General features: G+C 30.2%; 1 protein-coding gene across 2 annotated transcripts in view; it reads left to right on the top strand.

Moving 5' to 3' along the window:
* LOC111640005 (sodium bicarbonate transporter-like protein 11) overlaps positions 1 to 13,767 on the top strand; it is a 221,667-nt gene that overhangs the window by 178,043 nt on the left and 29,857 nt on the right. For both annotated transcript variants that reach the window (XM_023386005.1, XM_023386012.1), the window contains 2 exons: positions 3,856 to 3,940; positions 10,012 to 10,134. In XM_023386005.1, the coding sequence (XP_023241773.1) occupies positions 3,856 to 3,940; positions 10,012 to 10,134 (208 nt within the window). The remainder of the gene's footprint in view (positions 1 to 3,855; positions 3,941 to 10,011; positions 10,135 to 13,767) is intronic.

Raw genomic sequence — 13,767 nt, 5'->3', positions numbered from 1 at the left:
ATATTCTTGGACCAGATTTTTGAAATTGCTTCAGAAATGTCTTAAATTCACAATCTGCAAGATTAATATATTGAGATTCTACAGACATTCATCTATTGGAATTAATTAAATTGATATAGCCATTTCATTCATCCACTAATATGCTAATTTAAAGAATTGTTTAAACAATATACAACAAAAATACACAACGTTTAGGTTCTAACAATATTTAAATCACAAATGTTTTCATTAATGTTAAATGACTATCATAAGGAAAAATTTCAAAGAACAAGATAATCACAATTATTGGAATTCCATTTAAAAATTTTGACATTAAAATTTTATTGGTTACAGGTGTTTACTGATGATTTACTGATGTAATTTCAAAAATCAGTTGTTAATGAGAAAGGTGGCATATACACATACATATACATACATGACATATACTTCAAATGAGTGATAACTGAAACTGAGTCTCAGTGGAAGAGATTTATTCTAAGAGATTATTCTAAAGATCTCATTAGATTTCATAGAACATTCTCCATGTATATGGAAGGGAATTAGTATCTTATATATAACTGCTTTAGCATTTAAAGCTGTTTTATATATCTCCAGTTGCTTTATTCATTTTACAAGGTCAAAGTCACATACCTATATCACCTTTGTCCCTTGAAAGTCTATCTCCATGACATCTTCCATTGCATCAGCTGATAAAACTGTTACTGATTATACTTTTTCATGATATGCTGGTGCTCCTTTATCCTTGTCTTGAGAGAGTGCACAGTGGCCTAGATGTACTTTAGTTTGGTGTGAGTAATCCTTTATTGGAATGCAGTATAGACCTGGGGCCATATTCTGGTCACTGTCTCTGGTCTCTCAACTCCCACAAGCCGGTCGCTGATTGGTTAATCTAAATGATTAGCCAATCAGCGACCAGCTTGTAAGAGACGAGAGACCAGAGACAGTGACCAGAATACGGCCCTTGGATAACTTTATAGAGCAATTGGACTTTTGTTCCTAAACAGGTGACTAAGGCCACTCAACAATAAACAGCAGTTTTTAGACTGTTGTTTATTGTTGAGTGGCCTTAGCCACCTGTTGTATAATGCCTTAAGCACACTGTTTTATGTAACCACCTTGAAATTATTACCAATCTCTTATGTTTATCAGTATCATGAATTTTGGGGTATCTTTTCAATAAGTATGCCATCTTGCTAGGAACATACTATATGTGCTTGGTCATTAACCTGCTAATGTAGTCAAATTATTTCCATCTGTCAATTATGTCAGTACAGTATGTTAGAGCTCTTCTAAGGCTTGAAAGGCCACCCTTTTAAATTGATTGAGATTCATTCAGGATGAAGAACTACTTGTATGCAGATTTCTTATAGACTGGTGGAGAAGTTGACCTTGAATCTGATATGGATGTCCAAGAAGTGCAATGTATGGTCCATGAAATTTGTTTTACTTTTTCATTATTACTAAGGTGTAACAAATCAAGTGGAAAGAAAGGGAAATTGAATATAAGGAAATATAAGGACGAGGAAAGGATAATAGGGTCTCTGTGCCAAATGTCTGTGTGAAGTGTTCTTTGCATAATAAGTCATGTATGGTTTCCCTCTGTTTTTGAAATACCAGGATTTTAGTACATTTCATCAAGTATAATATTTCAAATTATTACATTCCATATACAAATACTTATGAATTTTTTAAGAAATAAATGTGTATCTTTAATTCATGAATATTCTAATTAATGGTACTTGCAAAGTAATGATTATTGATCAAACTAATATTAATAAAATGAATACAGTAAACAATACAATATTTTAATATTAATGTATCTTTCATTAATAGTTAATTGAAGATAAACTTTTTTTTATCATTAATGAGATGCATTTTTGTTAGTACCATGCATTTAATTTTAATTATGTATAGTGCATAAATATGCATATTTATATATAAGTATATGCACATAAAAATTGGAACATATTTGCTATATGATTAATTAACAATAATATAATCACAGAAAATTAAACAACATTTAATTTACAACATTTTTCTTTAACAAAGTTGAAAGGAAAATTATACATTAGCAGAAATGTGTGGCTGCAGAGCGTGTTTATTCTGAAGGTAGTCTTCTATATATACTTTTGAATGTTTCATATATAAAATACATTCATTATATTAGTTAATTATGTTTCAAAAACAAAATATATATATATTTTGTTTCCTTAAACAATGTATCCTTGAAATAAATAAATATTATTTATTTATTATAGTATTATAAATATATTATATTAATATTAAATGTTATTTCCTTTTTAGCTTATTAGAAGTACAAACAATATTTATTTATTTCAAGGATACATTGTTTTATTTGTTAAAGGATCAAAAAGTATAACTGATAAATATGCTGTTAATGAAATTATACTTTACATTGTAATCATGATAGCCAAATCCTACATTATACTAAGTCAAATAATGCTCTTTCTTTAGTAATTTTGAAATAATTTCAGCCATACTGATTTCAGTTTCTCAATGCATATTTAACAAAAATAAGTCTAATCAATTTTCATTCATATTTCAAAGAAAATTTTTAAATGACAAATAGTTAGAAATTTCATTGAAAGCTATATCCCTATAGCTACTGGGAGAGTGACAAATATTTTCAGTAATTAATAAATATATCAACTCTCCTATTTTGAATTTCTTAATAGGAGTCTGAGTTCTGTTGACATCTCTGGCTATATCAGTGCACTTGAAACAAAAAGTTAAATACAGTGGAACCTCGGTATATGACCTTAATCCGTTCCTGATGTTTGGACTTATACCGAATAGGACGTATACCGAACCAACCTTTCCCATAAGAAGTAATGCAAAAATGATTAATCCGTTCTCATGAAAAAAAAATGGCTGGCTTTAAACACCTCGTTTTCCTGGCTAGTTCCTGTTTGATTTTTCATGAGATCAGCATGTATCTTTTTAGCTTTCTTGCAAATAATTGCTTCTGATACACTGTCTCTGGCATGCTGTTTTTCAGTTATCCAAAGCAAAAGCAATTTCTTAACATGTTCTAATGTCTTCAATCTCTGTTTAGAAATTGATTTAACCTTTTTTGTGATGTTAGCAGATTTAATAATGTCTTTATTTTTCACGATTATCGATATCATCGTTCTCGGAATACGGTATGCAACAGTTAAATCTCGAACATGCGTGCCACCTTCATATTTCTCAACAATCTCTTTTTTCAGTTCCATTGTGATTCTAGTCATTTTTTTTATTTTTCTGTTGCCTTTTTGCGATTCATGATTAATAAAAGTAATAAAATGTTACTTACAAATTAAAATCAGAAGAAATTTAACAAAGTTATAAACGTCTAGTCTGGTCTAGTACACCGATAGTGCTACTTGTTTGTAGATGGCGCGTATAATTGAATTAAGTCGTATACTGAGCAAACTTTGTTTCCGAATTGGACGTATTCTAAAGCAGACGTATACTGAGGTACCACTGTATATTTCATAAATATTTTATAAATGAGACTTACCTTACACTATCACCACCATATCCTGAGACTGTGTATTTTATAAAAGTCCATTTTTATTTAATTCCAATACATATTATTTGCTGGATGACAATGTGTATGGTGTGTAGTTTTAATTTAATATAATGTATTTTAGGTTAAAATGTTTTTGGTTTCATTAAGGAATAATTTGTGTTTTTAAAACTGAATTTCTTATTTTCTTGAATGTGGTTTTCATCAGAAAATAAAAATTAATACTCACAAATATTTAATACATTTATGAATTAATGTTATTTCTTAATAATTACAATACAAATCAAATAATAAAGGCATTTTTATGAATTTGTCTTCTTTAGCAAGAGCCAAGATGTTGGTTTGCCCGTGGATTATATGTAGATATTCGTAATTGTCTAAGAAATTATATCAGTGACTACATCGATGGTAAGTTAAGTCATTTCAAAATTTCTTAAGATAATTTTAATTATACAATGGATTGTATCTTTAATTAAATTTTATCTCTGGAAAACTAATTCTCTATATAGATAACCATGATGGTAATTGGATTCAGTTTTAGGAATAAACATCGATGGTAAGTTAAGTCATTTCAAAATTTCTTAAGATAATTTTAATTATACAATGGATTGTATCTTTAATTAAATTTTATCTCTGGCAAACTAATTCTCTATATAGATAACCATGATGGTAATTGGATTCAGTTTTAGGAATAAACAAAATTTTGAAATTTAATTATACAGTATAATCTTGATAATTTGATTGTTTTCTAGTTCAATACATCCATTAATCTGACTCTCAAGTTATTACTGACACTGTTCAAAAATTATAGACAAGCTTCCCACTAGTTTAAAATCCAGTTTCATTAATTCTCAATGTGTTCCTGCTAAACTTGAATTTGAACACTCAAGCTTCGGCATGGTATTAAAAATTATTAATCTCATCATTATTTGATGTTCAAAAAAGGTACAGTATCTTATAACATAATATTTTGTAAATATAAAAATCAATCCCCTGAAATTTCTTACCAAAAAATACTGTACCTTCCACTAAATTTCCCATAATTGCTTCAATTTCCCACTGAATTTAATGGAAATACACCAACTTGGCAACATTGATTACTGATGATGGCAATACACTTGAATGGTTTGATCAGTAGTCCAATTTGTGTTTTGCTGCATCATTAACAGTTGATTCCATACTGTTAAATTCATTTTATCTGTCATTGAATTCATCTTACTTCCAATAATCTGGCAATCTTCTTAATCTAACACTGATCTCATCTCACATATGTTGAATTACCAAGATTGTACTATATGGTTATAATCTCTTATTTATAAATTTAGTAAATTGTCATAAAAAGTTGTAAATAAATAAATACAGTAGAATATTTTACACAAGATTAATATAAGCAGATTTGTGTTTTTGCAAACAAGAATGCAAAATAGAAATAATTCTAACTATAAATGATATACTATCTATTTTTATTACATAATTCATTATGGAGCAAAAATAGTAGTATAAAAATTAGAAGCACTTTCTTATAGTCTATTTTCGAAAAAAATTATCAAGATGAAATGAAAATAGAAATTCAGACATAAATCAAGCAGAAAAAAGCTGTGTAAAGTGAAACCACATTGGGAGGGAGCATCTGTTGTTTCTTAGGCTGGTTGTGTAAAATTATTAGGCTTAAGTAAATATGATGAGTTCTTAAAGAAATGCATCTAGTGACAGAGAAAGGTGTAAAAAGATCAGAAAATGCAGCTTCTAGATAAGTTTCAAGGTTTTGCATTTGCAACCATAGTTCACTTGTTTAGTGTCAACAAAAGCATTGTATACACAGGGTCAGATTTACAGGTGGGTATTCTTGGCCAGTGGTGCCCACAGACTATAAAAAAGAGCCTTATATATTTTGCAAGTTTCAAAGTGTGATTCAACATCAGATCAGTGCTCTCACAAACTGGCACTAGTTGCAATCAGGGCTAACTTGGCCTTGAAAACAAGGAATATTTCTTGTTTTCAAGGCCACGTTTTGATCAACATACAATAAAGTTACATGGGATAATGGACAAATATCATTCATTAGTTTCTTTTATATTTGTGGAATAGGCTAAAAGTCATGAATTTTCTGTTGTTTGTTGATAATGGAATTTGGGCTTCTTTTGGAGATTAGGCAAACAACAACCCAGATTAAAAGGGGACACCTGCCACAGGTGCTCCAATGTATGTGTATCCTGGGCCCCACCCATAAATCTTGGGCCTTCACAAAAACAAGACAATAAAAATAAATGAAAATAAAAAAGAAAGAAATGAAAGAAAGAAAGTAAGGAATGATTCAATGAAACAAAATACAGCAGGCTATATTAATAAATACTATAAAATGTGGCGGTAGAATTGGCAAGGCCATTAGTTGCTACAGGGGTGTCCATTACCATGAGTGGTCTGGGCTTTAACATAAATCCATCTGTGATGACACATAAAAACAAGAAACTGACATGTAGTGTAAGCTGTAATTCATAATGCTAAATATGTGAGTTATGTGTATTATAAAGTGATGTTAAAAATGGAGGAATGCATTGCTCATTTAGATTAAAGATCAACACAAGAGAAACCCATTGTGGATTTTAGTATGATTTTTTGTCATCAAACTTTAAAACAGACTTAAACAAACTTTCACAATCAGTAGCATTGCAAACACCACTTTTATTTCCAGAAAAGGCTGGTTCCAGAACTTCAAAAGCACTAAGCAATGTAAAGGTTATGAGGGAGTTCACTTCAACTGACCATGAAGCTACTAAGATCTTTCCTACACAAATGAAGAACTTGTTGATGAAAATGGATGTTAACCTGAACAGATTCTCATTGTTAATAAGGTAGCATTGTTTTGTAAGAATAGTTTATTCCAAAACAATGCTACCTTAGCACACCTGTAAAGACTGTACTACACTTGCAGTAATACATCAGGCTACATGATAAAGCCTGGTCTATTTTACTGAGTGCAACATCCAAGATATCTTAGAGGACATAAACAAGAATATTGCCTGTGATTAGATGTGGAACAAGAAAGCTTGAATGACAAAGAATCTCTTTTTTTGAACTGTTTCTACCATTTCTTCAATCCTGAAGTCAAAGAATACATACATGTATACAAAGAATACATGGAAGAAAAACGGTTTCCATTTAAAATCTTTCTTGTGCTAGATAATGCACCATAAAACCCAAGGAGATTTGCAAATGATGAAATAGAGGTTGTCTCTCACCTAATACAACATTCTTTATCAGGATAGTTAGATCCTTTAAGGTCAGTTACATAAGATGTATTGATCACATTGTGGAGGCCTTGGACAATGGAGACATACTAAGTTTTATTCAGTTTTAGAAGGGCTTTACCATAGCTAATAGTCTCTTCCTAATAAAATATGCACTAAAGGACATCAAAGACAAATGTGCAACTGTTGGAAGAACTCAAGGCTGTGAACAATATCACTTCAGATAAACTGATCATCATAACATAACTTCAGAAAAATATCATTACAAATGTATATCTTGATAAAATCAATGTAAATATAAAGGAGTTAGTCAGGATAATTGGTGGCATATGGTTTGAAGACTTGGAAGAGGAAGACATCAAGGATGTCTTCCTCTTCCAAGTTAATTGACAGGTAAACAATAGTATTAACAGATGAGTCTGGAAGAGCTTATTTTTCAAATTCTGAGGGTGAGAACAAAGTTGAAGAGGATCAATTCCAAAAGAAGAAATGCAACCTGGAAAAAATTGAGTTTCTTCTCTCATCTTGCACAGGCAATGTGTGATTCTAACTAAACACACACACTTTTTTTATAAATATGCTTAACAATCTGATTCATGCAATGAATTTTAAGGAAACTTAAAATATTTTCCTTAAATTGTAATGAAAACGTATTACACACTGTAATCAATTATGTTCATGTTGACATAATCAAACTAAATGATTTTTAAACAGAGCTAGAGTAGTCTGGGTGAGGATGTTGCACTTCTGTATATGAATGCAACAACAGATGTCAAATGACTTTATTGTTAAACTAGTTTTGTCTTTGTCTTTTTCATTAGAGAAAGAAAACATGTTTTCCATGTTATGCTATATATAATGTGTGAACTATTATCCCTTTGTGTATGTGTTTTCAATAAAGAAATTGCCATGAAACTCATTTTGACTCCATTATTTTCAACAGTTGAGAGAATTAAAATAAAACAAGTAGCAGCTTTCTATCACTGTGTTCATCCAAAAAAAAAAAAACAACCATATCATTGACACTAGGAATGCTATATGCTCTTAGTGCCACTGAATCTACCGCTTAAGTCTATGCAAATCATGCTTCTCCATCTTCTGACATTCCAAACACAGAGAACTACTGAATGATAACCATTGTAACGAGTATTCTAGTTTCCATTTAGTGTTCTTGAATAGTGTACTTAATACAATATAATAAAATTTTGCTCTATATATTCAGAAACATCGTAAAAAAATAAAATGTTATTCATTATAGTAAAAACATAAATAAAGTGTTTTAAATACATGCATCATGTGCTTATTACTTACAGATTTTATAATAAACAGAAAAATGTTAAGTGTCTAGACAATCATCTAGGATTACTTGGAATGGAAAAAAATTTACACAGAATTTCATTTTATGCGATAGTGCTGACATGCAACCCCAAATAAAGCAAGCCATACTGTATGTTTTCTCTAAAAATTTAAAATGCATGTTTATTTTCTGTAATTACTGTATTCAAATTCAAAAAATCAAATTAAATATTGGGATAAATAATGTAACTGTGAATATTTAGTTAATTCAAAATTTAATGTCATAAGTACTGATATCAAAATCATATTTTGTTTTTGTAATCAGAAAAACTGTCCATAATGTTTTGTTCTTAGTAACAAAGCCAGAATCATATATTTTTAATGTTAAATACTTGCAAAAATAAATTATAAAACAGAATTTTAATAAATTATTGAAATATAACAGGAATAATATATGTGACATATCCAGAAATTAAGTTTCAATTGACGTTTTTAGTATTATTTCTACCCTGTGGGCTTTTATTAAAATCCATTGTGGTTTGGCAATGGGTGGTAATGGACAGAGTCAAACATATCCAGGACAGACCATTCTTAATTGGACCACCCAGATTTGATCTTGAGCACCCAAAGCAGTAAGCTGATGCCTTAGTCATTTTGGCCATCAAGCTAGTAAGTTCCAACTGATTAGAAAGGAACACAATCTTCTTTGTACATACATTTATCATCATAAGAAAATACATAGTTAAAACTATTTTTCAACATATTCACGTTTGAGGTTCAAACATTTGTTATAGTGGAATATTTTGCAAACTCTCATAAAAATGCAGTTCTTTATTATTGTTGAATTATTCCAAACATTTCTTCAAATGCAAAAACAGGCAGAAGTGCTACATCAGAACTATATGGTGAGTGTTCAAAAATTTGCTACTTTAACATTTTCATCAGTTTCTGTATGCTATGAATAGAATGTAGCCATGCACTATGAATTCTGAAGCAAAATCACTCCAGAGCTCAACAGGCCACAATTTTTTATTTAATAGCCAACCATAATTTTTTCATGGTATAATAACTATCAGCATTTATTGTTGCTCTACAGCAATGAAGAGCTACAGAACTGTGAGAGTTTGCAAAAGCTTATCTGTTGCTATGACAAATGTCTAAACTTCAAAGGTGATTTACTCATATATGTCGCTGTAATTTGAGAAAAATTGTAAACACATAAATTTCCACTGTCATCCGTGTCTGTCTGTCCTTCCTTAAGCTTGAGAATGGAGTTAGACAGATGAAAGCCGAGACCAAATATGTAAAGCTTAAGTGCAGGAGGCCCAGGTTAACTATATATGAACTTATGATGCAAAGTAGAAGTCATGTTATTTCAATTCAGAAATTTCCCATGAAAGTGTTAGATAGATGACTAGCACAATTCAATTGCTATAGAAAAAGTATGATGACAGGGGCAAGACACTACTAATTTGAAGGTGGAGAGCATATACTTTAAATTAAATAAATTAAACAATATGATTAAAAATTGCAGCCCAGAATTGTGAAAATGTCACAATAAAATAACTGCTTCTGCTTATAGTGTTTATTAACTATGAATTTTATTTCGAAATTTAATATTTAAAAATTTTACATAAAGTGCCTATCTAACTGCAGTGATATGATACATGATATATTACTAATATTAGAATATGTACTTTTGAAGTTATTATTTAACATTGTTTTTTTCTTAGAAATGCTATATAAATAAAAGCACATTCTTTATTATATGTAGAATCATAATTTCAGTATCTGTGATGAATCTTTTTCAATTTTTTCATAATTTATTGTAAAAGAAATGAATATTTTAAATTATAGTAAAGTTTAACTTCTATACAAATGTTGATACATAAGGTTGAAATTGAAATGTATAAATATTTTTAAAATTAATTTCAGGTTTTGTTGGTCATAAGACAATCCACAAAACCACATCAACTATTTTCTTCTTATATTTTGCTTGCATCCTTCCAACTATTGCCTTTGGTGCATTAAATGATAGTAATACACATGGTAAAATAGGTAAGTAAACCAATTATTCATAATTAAATTGTAATAATTTCAATTTATTCCAATATATTATAAATATAATATTAAATTAATAAATATTGATATTAATATATGATTTTGTTTCAATATACACTTGCACAATTTACAGTAGAGGAATTTTACTTTGTTGAAGTAAAATTTTTATTTGTTATGTGACCAGCAGCTAAGATCTGACTACAACTGAGCAACATAGAATCATCTAGTGGCTTTTAAATAAGTAATTAGAGATTGAAAACATCACTCGTGAACTGATAAAGCAACATTTAATTACTGAACTAACTTAATTCTACAGATACATACATAGTTCAATACAAAGGATTATACTGGAAATCTTTATTAATTCAAACTTGGATAGTTCAAAATCCCATTAATTCATACTTGTATTGTTTGTCCTGACCGGGGATTTAGAGGGTTATATGTTAAGGAATTCAGTTAGTTTGAAATATGGCTACTTTGAAATTTGAAGTAAGAATTCTGTCTGAACTCTGATATGCATATATTAACTTGTATATTTCAATCAAAATTTACATGCCTACATACTATAAGAGAATAATAGACCATGAGCAACTTTAATCTGGTCAACATGGCTATGTTTTTACAGTAATGCATTTTTGGGTGTCAGCTTATTAAGCAGATATAAGTCTTCCTACTAACAGCCACTTAGCACTAACTTCCACACTTACAAGTTAGTAGTGATTGCATTACCGATAATTAATTTTTTTACCATTATTTCGGTTTAAAAAACCTCTTAATTAACTCGATATTTATTTTCCTAAAATTTCCATGGGAAATACCCGTAGGAAACAGATATTTTTTGTTCCCCCATACCATAGCAAGAAAATAATGCAAGTGGTGATAGGCAATGTTCCCTCTAATTTTTTTTTGTGGATGAGCGGAACACATATTTCTCTGAGCAAAAAAAGTTTTTACTGAGCAGATTCTGAGCAAAAAATTTTTCTGATTATATATATATGATCAGAAAAATTATATATATAGCCTATATATAATCTTATTTTTTCTATAAAAATTAAAATAATTAATTATAGAGATTAAAATTAATTTTAAAACATACTTTTATACAAAATATTATCTCTTGTCAATGATTTAATGTGTTTAATTGAAATATACATAGCAATAATCATGTTGCAGACAGAGTGAGAAATAAGTAAACAATTCAAATCGGTGTGCATGCTCGCCTGCGCGGCACATAAATTCTCGTGCGCGGCAACAATTTGAGCAGTGCGCGGCCGCGCAGCTTAGAGGGAACATTGGTGATAGGTCATTCCATTTGTAATTTAAGGTTATTAAAAGGAATTTTCTAGTCTCTTTATAACTTGATTGCCTGTATTATACTCCAAAAATGGGTCTTGATTTTGGAGCATATACAGGAAAATAACCCAGAAAATTGAACAAATATAAGTTATACGAAATATCCAATAATGTTAACAAAAATATAATTTTGAATGGGATTGTAGAAACAATCAAGCACTTATCACAAAATGAAAACAAATTATGACCTGCAGATGTCACTAAAATTAGTTCAGACTCAGATTCTGGTGAGAGGTATTCATTGCTTACTACACCATCAACTTCTCACATCGACACGAGTACAAAGTGCACAATGGAAAAGTCAAATTTAACAATGAAAGAGAAACTAGATAATTTATTAAACATAAAACGAGTGTAGACACTGATAACAGTAATATAAGTAAGTTTAAAAGTGTGAATAGTGTTACCACCTGTCCGGTTTTCACCTGGACAGTCTGGGAATTGACTCACTGTCCGGGTGAACTATTAATTTTGTCTGGGAATTTTGTAGAAATTATGAAATTACGATGAAACAACGACTGAAGTTGTACAAATTAAGATGAAACAAAGTTCTTGCAAATATTTTTACAAATTTACACTATTTTAACAGCGAAAGAACTGAGACTCACTGAAACTCATCTGCAATTCTGCCATGTTAGTCTGTTTATGCCGACGTGTGGTGCGCGACCTGGTGACCTTTTATTTTTTTGCCATGTACAATCGTACACGTCTCCAATATCGAATAGAGCTAAATCATCTGTACCTGTTCTTTCTTAATTTAGGGTTACTTATGTTACTCCTACACAAGTACCTAGTCCCTAACTGTAACTGATTTAGAACTGGCATGCATGTTATTCTCCACATTGTAAAATGATATTGCGCATGAATCAGGAACTTCTGTTCAAACAGACCTGGCCTGCTGTCTGGGTCAGCAATTTTGAAAAAGGTGACAACACTAAGTGTGAAAGATATAGTTTAAAAAGAAATGAATTATTTCTTAGAGCAAAAAATACAAGGAATGTATCTTAAAAAGGTTTTCAATGTTCTAATGACAGTACATCCAACTAGTATTGATTCTGAGAGAGCTTTTTCTAATGCAGCTGCCATTTGTACAAAAATTAGATCTACATAGATTAGATGACGAGAGCCTACATGTATTATGTTTGTTAAAAGCCTACTTTCAAAATAAAGAAAAACATAATTAATTATCAGTATTATTTCAATGTTTCTTATGTCATAATAATTGCTATTACAAGAATTGTTTGTCTAAACTGATAGAAAACTTGAAAATAAATGGTTGTCCAATAATTCTGTCAGTAATTCAGTTTCATTTTAAATCGTTTGTTAATATGAATTTACCAGTAAATTACTGATAAACCGGTAATCCCGAATATAATTACCAAATTACCAGTAATATAATACCCGGTAAATTTGCAATCACTAACACTTAGCTATTTGTGGCAGCACTCAATTATTGGTGTTCGCTACACTCAGGTTTTCTTTTAGACATTTTGGGGGACTACGGCCTTGAGCCTAAAAACTGCACACCAACATCAAACATAGAGGGTACAGTAGCCATACGTATGCCATTCAGAGGGATCCTACCTTTCTCTATTGTCTATCTCCTCTCCCTCCTTCCCCCTTTCCTACTAACTGAACACCTTGTATATGGCCGATGTCTTTCATGTATGTATGTATGTATGTATGTAACCTTATCCATTGATTACCCTTTTTATCTTATCTCATAAAATATGGCCGAGTTTCAGGATCACAATATTAGGCTACAAGTAGCAGATTGAGATAATTATAGTGCTCTATGACACTAAATTTGGGCAACTTACTACTTTTTGGACTATATTTTGAGAATTCTGCTTTACTTTTTATGAAACCTACCTGGTAGCCTGAGGTTCTCATCAGACACATGCTACTAACCTGCAGTTTATTTATATTATTATTAATATTCAATAATTATTAATGAAAGTAGCATTTTGTAGACATAGCCTTATTCCATTTGCTTAATAAATTACATCAGTTACATGGCATTTGGCATACTACATAGAAATATGTAAATTTCAGTTAATTCAAAGTCATGATTATCTTGTCACTTGAATTTTGAACTGATGAGATTTCCTGTATACGAGGTATAAGTTACACTTTCTACTTAATGGTATAAAGATGTAAAATACTTATAGTATAAGTATATTTGGATTAATGTATTATATCTGTTCCCAATTGCACTCTGCACCATATCCAATCTTTACATTTTGTGTTTTACAAAAGATAACTCCTTTCAGCCAC

Source organism: Centruroides sculpturatus, unplaced genomic scaffold, assembly GCF_000671375.1.
Source record: "Centruroides sculpturatus isolate CEXI.00-Female unplaced genomic scaffold, Cexi_2.0 scaffold147, whole genome shotgun sequence".
NCBI lineage: Eukaryota > Metazoa > Arthropoda > Arachnida > Scorpiones > Buthidae > Centruroides > Centruroides sculpturatus.
This window is presented reverse-complemented; position numbering and strand designations above follow the sequence as displayed.